The sequence below is a fragment of the Euprymna scolopes genome, chromosome 7, assembly GCF_053919585.1.
Source record: "Euprymna scolopes isolate OS-2025 chromosome 7, ASM5391958v1, whole genome shotgun sequence".
NCBI classification, from domain to species: domain Eukaryota; kingdom Metazoa; phylum Mollusca; class Cephalopoda; order Sepiida; family Sepiolidae; genus Euprymna; species Euprymna scolopes.
The window spans coordinates 62,878,323-62,893,360 of record NC_136488.1 but is presented as its reverse complement, the minus strand read 5'-3'; the positions used below and the strand labels follow the sequence as shown (position 1 = coordinate 62,893,360).

Here is a 15,038-nt window from a genome sequence, read left to right as displayed (position 1 = left end):
AATAGATGAAGGATGCAACTGTAGAATGTCAACAGATCCTGCTAGCATAACTCTACTCCAATAGTAAAGAATATTTTAGCATGTGTTTTGTGTGATTAAAAAATATATATATATGAATGAAAAAAAAAACCCAAAAACTGATTATTTCAGCTTTAATATAATAATAGATAATGAGAATGTAAGAGCCAACGATAATACATCAGTGAGTGGGCTGGTCAAGAGAGGGAGTACTCATTATGTAATGAATGTACAACTCCTATCCTTACATCATCAACGCTCTGATCCCCATCTGGCATCAATTGGGATGGATGGCTCTCGTTTGGGAGAGGCCCCATGTTTTGACAAGCTTCTGGGTTTGACCTTTACTCCTGATCTGAAATGGAACACGTACATCAAGTCTGTTGCCAAGGTCGCTGGAAAGATGATGGGATCCTTCTACCGCTCCAGAAGATATCTCACTACTGATGCAATTCTCTATCTATATAAAAGCCAAGTACATCCAAGGATGGAATACTGCTGCCATTTCTGGGCAGGAGCTGCTAAAAACAGCCTATCCTGCCTTGACAGAGTACAAAATAGACTTTGTGGCTTAGTGGGGGATGCCCTTTTCTCTATCCTGCAACATCTCTCCCACAGAAGAGACATTGCAAGCCTATCCTTATTTTATCGTTACTTCCATGGCAGGTGCTCGTCTGAACTCCAATCTCTGGTCCCCCCTCGCCAATCTTTCATGAAAAACACCCGTCTAGCCGAATCGACTGTCAAAAACTTTCCCCACTCTTTATCTGTGCCTAAATCAAAACGTGGATTCCATGAACAAAGCTTCTTTCTTAAAAGTACACGCCTGTGGAACTCTGTTCCGTCTGCCTGCTTCCCACCTGACTACAACTTGGATGTGTTCAAGTCCAATGTTAACAAATTCCAAATGAACCGCCCCCTTAAGTAAGCACTTCATCAAATCTCCACACTAACGTAATGTAGTTGCAATAACCCTTATCCCTGAGTGGCTTCCGGCCTTGATAAGTGGTGACCACTTTGTAAAAAAAAGAAAAAAAAAAAGAGTATACTATGTAAAGAGAGATCCGTTTTGCAATAAACTCAATCAGACATGTTTAAAGTAAGTTTCAGATTTTATTTGAAATATGATTTTGAAAGAATAAAATTGTTATAGAACTATAACTAAAATTAAGAAAATATGTTTTGATAGATTTAATTTCCTATTAAAAATATTTAATGGGGATGGGGCTCAAGAGTATTTTGGTGCAATATAGTTGACAAAAGAGGTGAAAACATTTTACAACAAATCACTTTCACAAAACTCAAGAAAATTTATAATCGTTTATCGATCTTTAGTTTTTAGACGTTTTTCAGTGTTTTTCATTTTAGAATTTGTATTGTTGTGTTTGGAAGTTTGTAAAATTAGAGATTAAAGATGGCTGCCGTGTTTTACTTGATGTGAAGGTTCAATGTCGTATATTGAACAACTTAAAAAATAAAAAATTTAACAAAAAAAACAAACTTATCAATAGATTGAAAATTAAATTTTTGACCGATTCATCTATTTTAACTTACTGAAAATGTTTTTAGTTCTTTATTTCAAAATACTTAGTACACTACCAAAGATTTCTGCCTTACATGGTCTGTCATGTCGTTTCTACAAGCCTCTGAGGCAATGAAACAAATTCTGAAATTATCCAAATGAATAAATAATTATTAATCAAATTTGTGAAAAATCTTTTACTGTCATCTTGTGAATGTTAAAGAGCATGGAAGATGTCTGTAATGCTATCATGTATATTTTTTTAATCATTTATAATTTTTTAGAATCATTTTTACCCCAAACAAAGCATGTTGCCACTTGAAACATAAGGGGCTACTATTTAGAATCGTGTCTAGCAGGGAACTGAAGGGAGTTGATGAACAATGTTTGTTCACATAACATTTAAAGTTATGCACGTTAGTAGAGTCAAAGAAGCAGGAAACAAGGAGGAAATTTCAAAGTCTAACAGTCCGAATGAAAAAGCTATTAGAGTAAAAGGCTTTTTGGTATCTTGGGTCCTCAATAGTAAAGGGATGGAGGTTTGCTGTTTGTGGTGTACGTCAAGGGGACCCAGTTCTATGAGTTCATCAAAACACATTCCATTAAAATACTTGTAAAATAGGCACAGAAATGTGACGCTGTGGTGATGGGAGAGAGGTTGGAGCTTAATCGATAGGGCGGGACCTTTTAAATTTGAGACTCTTTTTGGACCCTGTCTAAGAGTGAGAGAATAGTGGTAGATGCTTCAGCTCAGATGTGGCAACAGTACTCTATGCATGAGCGAATTGTGACTTTGTATACGATGCTCTCTGGTGTGAGTAATTTTCTAGCACGGTAAAGGAACCCCACCTTCTTTACAGCAGCCTTAACAATGTTCTCAATATATTTGTTTCAATTCATGTTGCCTTTGAATGGTAGTCCAAGATGTTTGAAAGAAAGACTCTCGGGTGAGGTGTTATTTGTCATGGCTATCGGTGGTTTGGAATGTTTTTTGCAGTTAACGAAAAGAAGCTTAACTTTTGTAGAATTAGATATAGCCATCTAATTACATCCTGATTCCACTACCAACTAAAGCTCATTTTTTAGGATCTCTTTTTTTTTCTCTTTTTTTTTTTTTTAAAACCAAGGTGGTCACCACTTATCAAGGCCCGGAAGCCACTTCGGGATAAGGGTTATTGCGTGTACAGTACGTTACTGTTGATATTTGATAAAGTGTCTTACTTAAGTGGGCGGTTCATCAGGAATTTGTTTATGTTGGACTTGAAGACATCCAGGTTGTAGTCAGGTGGGAAACAGGCAAACGGAAGAGAGTTTCACAGGTGTGCAATTCTAAGAAAGAAGCTTTGTTCATGGAATCTACGTTTTGGTTTTGGCACAGATAAAGAATGGGGGAAAATCTTTGACAGTGATTTCAGCTAGATGGGTGTTTTTCGTGAAAGATTGGGGAAGGGGGACCAGAGATTGGAGTTCAGACGAGCACTTGCCATGGAAGTAACGATAAAACAGATAGGCTTGCAATGTCTCTTCTGTGGGAGAGAGGTTGCAAGGAGGAGAAAAGGGCATCCCCACTAAGCCATGAAGCCTATTTTGTACTCTGTCAAGGCAGGATAGGCTGTTATTAGCAGTTCTTGCCCAGATATGGCAGCAGTACTCCATCCTTCGACGTACTTGGCTTTTATATAGATAGAGAATTGCATCAGCAGTGAGATATCTTCTGGAGCAGTAGAAGGATCCCACCATTTTTCCACCGACCTTGGCAACAGACTTGATGTACGTGTTCCATTTCAGATCAGGAGTATAGGTCAAGCCCAGAAGCTTATCAAAACATAGGGCTTCTCCTAGATGAGAACCATCCATTTCAATTGATGCCAGATGGGGATTAGAGCGTTGATGATGTAAAGATAGGAGCTTGGTTTTAGATGCATTAAAAGTAACCAGCCGCCTCTTCCCTCACTGTACCATGCACTCAAGAGCAGAGGAGAGAGAATCAGAGAGAACTTTGTCATTTGCCTTAGATGTCTTGCCATAGATGGTCGTGTCATCAGCATAGATGTCAACAAATAATTTAAGTATATGTTTTATGAGATCATTGATGTAGATCAGGAAGAGAGTTGGGCCCAGGATGGACCCCTGAGGGACTCCAACATTAATACTGAGGGCCTCTGATTTCTGCCCATTAACTACTACTCTTATGAGCCTATCAGAGAGAAATGCTTTAATGATTGAGAAAACATTTCTAGTTATACCATAGCTGGAAATCTTGTGAAGTAGGCTCTTATGCCATACCTTATTGAAGACTTTTGATATAAGAGCAATTGCCCTAGAGAGGAAGCCTTTGTCAAGAGATTCACTAATCCTATGAGATATAACCGTTAGCACATTTGCTGTAGATCTGACAGAATGGAAACCATATTGCATGTCACTAAGAAGGTTATTTCTGCTGAGGTGGTTGACTACTTCTCTATTTAATATGGATTCCAGCAACTTACTCATGACACAGAAGATTTATTGGTCTGTACTAAGAGGGAGACGACTTATCATATGAATTCTTAAATACAGGGTATACTGATTAGGTTTTCCAGGGTGTTGGAAAGCACTTCTCCTTAAGGCAACGCTTAAACAGATTTGTAAGTATCGGGGCAAGTTCTGGTTGGAGCTTTTTCAGCACTATAATTAGAACACCGTGTGTTGGATATGCGTACATTCGTTTTTCCCTCATGTCTATTATAGAGCATTGTATCATCAACAAATTATTAAGAATTATTACTAAATAAATATTAAGAATTAAAATTTAAAAAAATACTTGTTGTAAAAAATGCACAGAGATTCTAAAAGAGTTTTTGAAACTATTAGAATCCTGTAACGAAATTAAGAGAATTCCTTTTCAACATCAAATGTTCACTCTCAGCTGTCAAAAAATTCTATAGTTTGTCTTCCCCAATTCGTCTTTCTTAAAATGTTCTCATATGCGAATGAATGCCACCTATAAAAAATCTAACTACGAACCCTAACCCACCACCACTGAAAAACGAGTGCCTAACATGCAAAACGGTTCACTAACCCCAACACTTCATTTTCTTCTCTGTTGTTACAGTAAGGAACATTTAATTCTCCCTTATAATTCAAACCACGAAATACCTACATTAAAAATTTTGCTATTAAACAAAATAATAGCGCTTTTTTATATGGCCAATTTGTTTGAAAAAAAATTTTCCCACCAAATTTTTTTTATATATTCAAGTAAAAAAAAATAAAACAAAACTACTAATGTCCTAATGTATAGTTTCTTTGGTGCGTATTTACATTGATGAACCAGGGCATTTTAGGTTAAAACATTATTCTGCACTTACAAGTCATGTCGAAATTAGTATAAATTCCAAAATTTGTGAAAAACAATCCAGTATAAAATAACTACTAGTAAAAATAGAATTTATCGAATTATCAAGTTTTATTGTACGTTTTAATATGGAAAAGTTGTGTGACCAATGAACGTAAATGCTGATGATTTTTATTAAAAATGCATCAAGCCTTTCTACTAGATCATTTTTCATAATTTTAAGAATTTATACTAATTTCGATATGACACGTAAGAACACAATAATGTTTTCATTTGGGATCATTTTTCCGCTCCAGTAGATATCTCACTGCTGATGCCATTCTCTATCTGTATAAAGGCCAAGTACATCATAGGATGTAGTACTGCTGCCACATTTTGGCAGGAGCTGCTTAGAGCACCCTATCCTGGCTTTACAGAGTTCAAAACTTACTTCTTAATCTAGTAGGTGATGCTCTTTTCTCTTCTCTGCAACCTCTTTCTCACAGAAGTGATGTTGCGAACTTGTCTTTGCTCTATCGTTATTTTCATGGCAAGTATTTGACTGATCTCCAATCTCCACTTCCCCACTTGCCAATCTTTCACGAAAAACACTCGTCTAGCCAAAGTCACTATCAATAAATTCCACCACTCTCTATCGGTGCCTAAACTTAAATGTGGATTCCATCAACAAAGCTTCTTTCCTAGAACTGCCTATCTGTGGAACTCGGTTCTGCTTTCCAGCTGACTGCAATATTGTCGTCTTCAAGTCCAACATGAACAAGTTCTTATTGAACTGTCCTCGCAAATAATCTAATTATATCAAATTTCTGCCACAAACGATTATTATACTACTTTCACAATGACTACAATACACACATAAACCCTTATCCTCGAATGGCCCCAGGACCTTGATATTTGGTAACCCCTTTGTAAAAATAAAAATACAAAAAAAAAATACAAAATACAATTTCTTAAACACAAATTAGCGACTAAATTTTTTTTTTTTTTTTTTTGTAACAAAGCCAAAATTCTGAAATTTTCGAATTCATGTTTTTTTTTGTTAAGAAATTTTTGGTTTCGCATTTATTGAATTAAAATAAATATAAGAAACTTATGAATACAACATGGAGTTTTTTGTCCCTGATCTACTCTTGTCTGCTCCTGTTATGCACTTTCTCAACTGAAAACAAAAAATGTATCTTCGTACAAGTGCACATTTACTTTTTACCCCCCCTCCTAGTTCCCTTGTTTTGTCCATATTTCACATAGATAATTAAATCCATTATAACCTTAACGCTTAATATTATTTTATCTAATTTTTACTAAAGCATGATTTTAAACTAAAAAATAAAAAGTTTGAAGGCCTTGAAACATTGTCGAATCAACCAACCATACATTATGACATTACCACAGAAATGGCTACACGATTTTAAAAAAAAAAAAAAAGCATCTTCATCTTCAAGATGTCGCCAAGTAAAATCTATTTTTCTAAAATACTGAACAGCAACATCTACTAAAAAATGGTTTTAAAAATCTTATTTTGAAAAAACTGTTTTGTCTTTCACGGCCATCCCTATAACAGGTCGAGAGATGTAACATTAAAAAGATATCTTTTTAGCTGCTAACATTTTATTCTCATATTTACTAGTAAGTAAAAAAGGAAAAAAAATATTTCTTGAATAAACAAATTTGTTATAATATGAAAAGAAAAGATTACAGCATGAAATTTGTACAAAATATATAAAACTAACTAGCAAATTTGGCTGAATAAATTATGATATGAACTACTCTTTTAATGTTATTTTTAAATAATGGCGAAAAAAAAAATAGTTCTCAATAAAATCCAAATTTTTTTAATAGTATATTTGCAAACTTATAATCCGAATGTAATTCATGATATAATACAGAACTTAAATGAATTTGACGAGTGAATTATTATTTCTCAGAGCAACAAAAGTGTCTGCAGCTAAAAGGGTATCCGCTGATGGACTGGAAATCATGCCTCCAGTAAAAGAACCCAAAATTTTAGATTTCTCGGCCTTGTTACAGGTATGACTTTGGTTGACTTCCATTCTTGATCCCCTTCACTTTCTTGCTTATTTTGTTTTGCTTTCTCTTGCACAACATTTCAGTTGCGTTTCAGACAGGTAAATATAAACCGACACTCTCCTCTGTCTATTTTTCTAAAGGTTGTTTTGAGCAAGAGGTTTTTCACCAACATTAACTAGTCCTGACTGACCAATGAGCGTTTGCTTCAAGAATGGAGATTAACAAGTTGCTCACAAGAGTAAGTAATGCAGCTTAAAAAGGGTAGAGAAGAAAACATGCTTTCATTTTTTTGTCGCAGTCTCAAGCGTTGTCATTCTCTAGTTTTAATTATGAAACAATAGTTATGTTAAATGTATTTTATTTTCGTGCTTGTAGTGTTTATTTTATTTTATATGCGTACTAGCAGACCCATGCATGGACGTTACCTGGGAAAGTCGAAGCACCAAGAAAAGTTTGTTACAGAATGTATAGTAAGCAGAAAATATTATTAGAAAAAAAAAAAAAAGATAAAGGAATTACAAATTTCTTAATGTGAAAAAATGTAAGTGAGCACTGGGTGAACAATTGTGTGAATGACTGTAAAGCGTTGGTTTAGTGTTTTTAAATGATATTTCTGCTAATCAGAGGATGAAGAAGTTATGTTTGGAAATAAAAGAAGTGTTTCTTTTCATCCATGTATTTGTAAACCCCTGAAAGTCGACACTGTAAGAGGGGGGGGATTAATTTACTAAATGTGATCCGGGATTTTTATACTTTATTTTTTTCTTTAACAGAAATCATTGAAGTGGGGGCAAATGATGTTAGCAACATTGGTTAAGTGGAAATGAAAAATAGTGACATTAATTGAAATAAACTTAAGTAGGTTATATACCTAGATATGTATTATACTGAAGATGATTTAGCCAGAGTTTGTTTTCCAAAGACATATTTCCGATATATTTTACCATACAAAAAAAAAAAAACATGCTAAAATATTCTTTAGTTTTGGAATTGGGTTCCTATTTACTTGCCTCTTGATGAGAGCAAAGTTCAACACAAAGTCAATTTTTAATGTGGGAAGATCTAGCTTCTTGAAAAGGGAACTCAGAAGTGGAACAAGAATTTAAATGGCTTCAGTCCAGAACGATTTCTTCTTCACTGACGAGAATAGAACAGACTAAGTGTAACACCAGAACAGATACTACGCTTTGTTCCTCATTATTCTTACTAACTTTCTATCATTTTCATCCTCCCTTATTGTATGCTGTTTGAACCCTCCTCTTTTAGTTTATAAACTTTCTCTAAAAAGATTGGAATAAACAATCAGTAAATCATTGTTGTAAAGAGAAAGAGGAAGATATATAGCGAAGCTAAAAAGACTAATTGTTGATTTTATTTTCGATATCTTTATATTTAACAGGCTTTGCAAACTCAATTTTTCTGATTATAACGATTTAACTTAATGGATGACCCAATGTACCACAGTTTTTTTCTAATATTTAATTTCAGTGAAGATTTTTTTTATACCAGTTAATCTAGCGAATCCTTACTATATTTATATAATAGTGCTTAATAATAAATAGAATTTTATATATATATATATATATATATATATATATATATATATATATATATATATATATGGTGTCCCAAAAGAAGCTGAATTGATCAAATATAAGATTGAACAATAGAAGCATCAAACTAGCGAAAAAAGATTTCAGAGCATCTAGATTAACTCTACTAAAGTCATCATGAGTTGTTACACCATTAAGGAGTCGATATTTATTGTAGAGAGGTACTTTCAGTTGAATTTAAATTTCAAATCCGTCAGCTTCTTTTGGGACACCCTGTTTATATATTATATATAGACACACACAAACACACCCATAAAGTTGAGTTTTTTCTCACTTTGATATTAATTTGATATTTTTCTCATTTTGATATTGAAAGCTTACTTTTCCTATTTAAAAAATAATTAAAATACACTTAATATACTCACTTATGCGAACAATTACATGAAGGTTAACTAATTTTCATATTCCTTTGAAAAACGCACTTTAATTAATCACATTTTTTATAGTTTCTAAGATGAAAACGTTCCAGCGCATAGAATATATATATATATATATATATATATATATATATATATGACCGTTTCAGTGTGCGTGTGAAAAGTTTCTACCAAACTCCTCTCTGAATATTTGGTCTTCCTAGTTGAAATTTGATATATAGGGTATTTGGACTTGTTGCTCACATTTGATTTCAGTTTTAGCTGGCAAAAATTGTTCTAATAGGTTAAAATTGAAAATAAAACAGTTGACCTTGGTAGGAGTAGTCAACTAAACCTGTTTCCATACATTCATAAGTTAAACAACATTTTGTTTTAACTATGTATATGCGTATGAGCATAGCTAATGAATGCTGCTGGGGAGTTGTATATTTTGCTTTCAATTCTAATGGCATCCGAGTCTTTTTTTTTTTTTTTACTTTGAAATCACTACTGTATATTGGGTACAATATAATAATCAATAAAGAATTGGCTCTGTAATAATAAATATGTAATCTGCATTAATTAAAATATCATTTAAGCATATCTTACGACTGGGCAATGTCAGGTGACTTGCTAGTGTATATATATATATATATATATATATATATGTGTGTGTGTGTGTGTAAATGTAGACTAACATTTTTTGGCTATACATTTGTAAATATATTTCGGTTCTAACTGGGAATTAGATGAATTAAACTCTGTCAGGCCAAGTTCTTAGTATGAAAAGGGAGATAAAGGTTCATTTCCTCGGACGCTGCCTAAGTTACAGATTTAGTGGGACTTTTCTTATTAAAAAAGCCTAACACAGAATTCAAAATCTTACGGGGAGGACTGTACAAAGATGACGCATTATTTGTCACACCAGTCAGGCCAAGACAATACAACAATACCATCAAGAAACTACACAAATTTTTACAAAAATTACAGCTTATCCATTGAAGTTGACCCAAATAAGAAAACATTTAATTTCTTGGATATTTCCCTGAATTTAATTTCTGAATCTTACTCCCCTTACCATAAACTTAATTTGAATCTATTTTATGTACATAAAGAATCAAATCATCCAAAAATCATCCAAAATCTAGAAGTAATTTAATAGTACCAGCTATCTAAAAAAAAGGATCTCAAATCTATCAGCTGACAAAAACCGTTGACCAATTTTCAACATTTTACAACAATGCTTTAAGAAATTCAGGATATATGGATAATACAGAATGCAGCAAAAAAGTCCATATGGTGGAAAAAATTAAAGTCAGTAATCACATATAGTATGACCCTAAAGACAGGTAGTAATAATATAATACAATCTATTCCAAGCAAAAATAGCCAATCCCAAAAGATGCTAATACTAATAGAAATTCTGACCACAAACAAAATAAGGAAAATAGATGACTAAGACGAAAGAAATCCATATGGTTCAATCTGCCTTTTAGCTCAAACATAAAAACAAACATATTTAAAGAATTTTTCAAAATCTTAATAGTAGAAAACTCTTTTAAATACCTACATAAGTAAAGTACATTATTAAATAAAAAGTCTATAAAAATATCATACTCAACTATGCCGAATTTAGCGCAAACAATCATATCATCCGGTAACATGAAAATAAAAAAGCTCAGACCCCTCCCCCAAATACGACTCGTATAAATAAATGTAACTGCCAAAATAAAAAAGTCTGTTCTCTAAATAATGATTGCATACATAAGGACGTTGTATAGTCTTGCATGGTGATATTATTGCCGATGCATGAAACCCATCCAAATAATATTATAACCAATGACTCTGATCAAAACAATACAACTGTAGTAAACCACACAGGCATGTTAAATAACAACAACCCACAAAATAATTACTGTAATGGTTTTTCCACAATTAACTCGCAACAAACTGACAAATATACATCTGACTATTCTCCAAAAAGTTATTCAATTCAAAACCAGCCTAAATACCAATCCCGATATTAACCTAATTAGACACTTAAATAATAGAACAAAATTAAAATCAGATATAAAACGCACACATATATAGGTGCAATTTCTAATTTAATAAAACTGAGAATCTCAAACCACTAACATTTCTTCAAAAACAAAAATACACAGAATAAAAAATAAACTTCTTTAACTACCTTAATTAAAAACCTAACACTTAAGATTCCTTGTTCAATTAAATTGGGTATACTAAAAAAGCAAAATCATGCACATCAAGGTCTAAATTTTGTCATCTTTGCATCTATGAAGCAGTTAAAATAATTACTTTCCCTAAACCTACAATAAACATTAAAAACGAATTCATCTCACAATGCAAACACAAGAGAAAATTTAAATACAGCCAATCTGAAATAACATAGATCATTTAACATTCGGCAATAAAAAATAATACTCAATACACATTATCATTTACTCAACATAGTCAATTTTACCATATTCTCTACATTAGGAATGCACATTAGGAATCTTTTAATCAACTTAATCGATTATTTCTCTTTTTAAATCGTCCTTCTCTCATATCCCAAAATGACATGTTTACATGTTACATATCAAATCTTGGCTTTTGAGTGGTACTTTTAAAAAACACCATTTGATATTATTTAAACACTTATATTCATTTACATATAGCACTAACTCCTAATTTGCATATTCAATCATTACTTTATTAATATGCCCTTGAACTACCTTTCACAATCTAAATGGAAATAAAAACCACAGCTCATCTTCTACAATTTCCTTTCTTCTGCAGCATTGCAATCCTATACAATTCATCGAAGACCTCTCCATTAAATCCTAATATTTAACGGACTAAAATTTAATAAGACAACATTAACATAAAAGTAAGATAAATATTCCTTTAAAATACTCTTATCTAAAATTATTTTTAAAACTATTATTTATCTTAGTACTAATCATCTTTTAAGTCTTTTAATATGATTACCTCAGGCACTAATATTGTCCTTATTCTAGATTTTTAATATTTTAGCTTCATATTTTATAGACTTTACAACTGACATTTTTCAACCTACCCCATTACTTCAGCAGTAATTTATTCATTTAAGATTTTATAGTACTTCGTAGGTTATCTAATTATGTAGTTTTATTGCTAATAATTTTATTTTTATAACCCGCTTTATATTACATATTTTTTTAAAAGTATTGTTTTTATTTTATTGGCTTTAATCCAGTCGATAATTTGAATGATTTTAACTTTAATTTTATAATTTTAAGAGTCAAATCAATCTTTATAGACAATCCCCACCACTTCAACTTACGCTTTCTGTTGCCCCCTCTCATATAAACTTCCTTCCTCCTCTCACCTTTGACCACTGCAAGCTGTCTGTTGTGCTGAATTCTATATCACTCTTACCCGCACGCTATACTAAAAGTAACTTTCGTTCTGACTTTTTTCTCCCTTCTCTTTTATTTAAACATTTACTCAGAATATAAATAGGATGTTTTAATTTTTCTCAATTTTTCTTTTCATTTAAGTAGTGATTCGAAAAATTTGCCTAAGCGGTTAAAAAAAAACAAAACAAAAAATCTTACTGTTTATTTTTAAAACCTCTATTTTTTTTTTTTATCTTTATTTAAAATCCAATCTTAAAATAATAGATTTAACCTGCTTTTAAATTCCAATTATCTTGATTTTATCATGGATATTGTAGCTAATTGGAATATTTATTTTGAACAGTCGAATTTTACCTTATAAAATAGAACATCTTTCTATGGATCCTGCACCACCAAAAATGAGACAGAATAAATCTAAAATTCTTCATTCCCAAAGGATTATTGCCTGTTACTCTGGATGTTCCATCGAACAGAATTGGAATTTTTTTTTTTTACACGGTGGTCACCACTTATCAAGGCCCGGAAGCCACTCAGGGATAAGGGTTATTGCAAGTACAGTACGTCAGTGTGGAGATTTGATGAAGTGTTTACTTAAGGAGGCAGTTCATTAGGAATTTGTTAACGTTGGACTTGAAGACAGCCAAGTTGTAGTCAGGTGGGAAGCAGGCAGACGGAACAGAGTTCCATAGGCATGCAGTTCTAAGAAAGAAATGGGGAAATCTTCAACCTATCTGGAACCTAATAACATTGTCCCATTCTATTCAAGAATTATTATTCTATTTGGATATCAAAATCTCATATCCTTTTCTTGTTTCGACCTTTATTTTCTTTTTATGTCCCTTAAAAAAGATTCAACCTTTAATATATTTTGTATGTATATGCTGAATAGCAAAATTATATTTAATATTTTGTTAATGACTTTCCTCTGAGGAGATGAGCCTACATCGAAAATCCATGGATTAAAGAAATTACTGTGAATATTGTATCTTCTGTTTAAATAATAAATTTTTCTTTTGTGAAATTATATTTTTCTAAATGAAATTTAAATATAAAAATCTATATATTTTAATTTGCTCTTTAATTTATCTAGTATATTGAGCAATTTTATTTGTCTGGGATTGTCTTATATAAAAATATTATACCCCCCCCCCAATATTTTGTAAGATTTGATACCACAAGATTCATTAATCTGTGCTCTAACTCATCTCATTATTCTGATACATGGTAACATCTAACAGGATTCAAACAATAATAATTCTAGCCTACTTGTCTCCTCAGAGTCTGGAGATGAAAACTAAAAAAAAAAACCTTTTTAGTTTCATTTCTAGACTTTAAGGAAGCAAGTAGGTTGAAATTGTCTCAAAATATGTTAGAAGAAGTTAACCCACATAATTAAATACCTTTGTTTATTAATTGCTCTGTACGGTAAATACATTGATCTCTCTAGTCATAAATAAGTGTGGTATATACAGCTTGGAACGATAAAATTGTCGCCCTAAAGAAACAACACTACAACTTTATTTTTAAAATTTTATTGAAAAAAAATCAATTCAGATAATCTGATTATGTAGTAGAGCTAACATCTATTCAATGAAGCCGCCTTTAACCTCAATCACCACCTCGATACTAGTCCAGAACTGGAAGCATGCTTTTTTCACAAGCGCCGGTGGGAGCTCTGTAAATACTCGGCGGATGGAGGCGATGGTGTTATGGGAGGTTATGTTGGTGATGCTCTCGACATATGACCAAGCAAAGTAGTCCAACGAGTTCAGGTTTGGGAAGGAGGAGGAACAGTGAGAGAACGGTACAAAGTCTTTGCATTCTTTCTGAAGCCAAACCTGGGACTCTTTGGACTTCTGGACCGGCGCCGAGTCCTGCTGCCATACCCAGGACCTGCCAGTGGCAATCTAATTGCACCAGAGGATCATCAGACTCTTCAGCACATCCAGGTATACTTTGCTATTGACTTTCAAGCCAACTTCGAAGATGTGAGATGGCATGATATATTCCTTACTTGAAACTACACCAAAAACCATAACTGTGGCTAGAAACTGTTTTCATCACCCTGAGCACATCCCTGTTATTCATGGCAATCCGGCGATGCATTTTGAGGATGTTAGCAATGATTCTGTTGTTATAACTTGGATCGGTAGAGAGCATGAATTGTACAGTGATGCATCTCCGATCTTGCGCGTTGATTACTGTGTCACTTTCAGACATGATAGAAGGCTCCTATCACTTTTGGGATTTATACAAAACTGGCCAACTAGTAGATCATCTGCAAAAAAACAAAAAAAAACGATTTTCATCAAAGGGAAATGGAATCATGTAGTCTTTTCTAGGGCGTAATTTTATCGTTCCACCATGTATTTCTAACTTTACATGATTTGATATGTTAAACCTTTCTATTCGGATTGAACTTTAAACTATAACATTTAAAAAATCAAGACTTATAACCAAAGTGTTCATCATTTTGGCAGAGATTGTGTAGATCTATGTACACACATATATTATCCTATGCTGTATTAGAAGTATAATTTGATGAAATTACTAATTATGTAGCTATTAATATATTTGTTTTTTGTTTGTTTTTCACTTAATTTAGATATTGTATTATTCGTTCATTTGAATTAATCTTAGCGTTTGATCAACATGTAACTGGTTTTCAATCTCGAAAGATGGCTTGACAGAAAATCTGTCAGAGTACACAAAGACAAATCCAGGAAATAGAATAAAAACAGAAGCTCGCAAAGAAATAAACAA

General features: G+C 32.7%; 1 protein-coding gene across 9 annotated transcripts in view; it reads left to right on the top strand.

The window, feature by feature from the left end:
- Positions 1-15,038, top strand: part of LOC145279766 (regulator of G-protein signaling 17-like) — a 644,014-nt gene that overhangs the window by 482,996 nt on the left and 145,980 nt on the right. For 5 of the 9 annotated variants that reach the window (XM_080131076.1, XM_080131077.1, XM_080131082.1 and 2 more), the window contains one exon: positions 7,046-7,143. The exons of the other annotated variants lie outside the window; for them this stretch is intronic. In XM_080131076.1, the coding sequence (XP_079987202.1) occupies positions 7,117-7,143 (27 nt within the window). In that variant the 5' untranslated portion in view covers positions 7,046-7,116. The remainder of the gene's footprint in view (positions 1-7,045; positions 7,144-15,038) is intronic. 9 annotated transcript variants of the gene reach the window in all.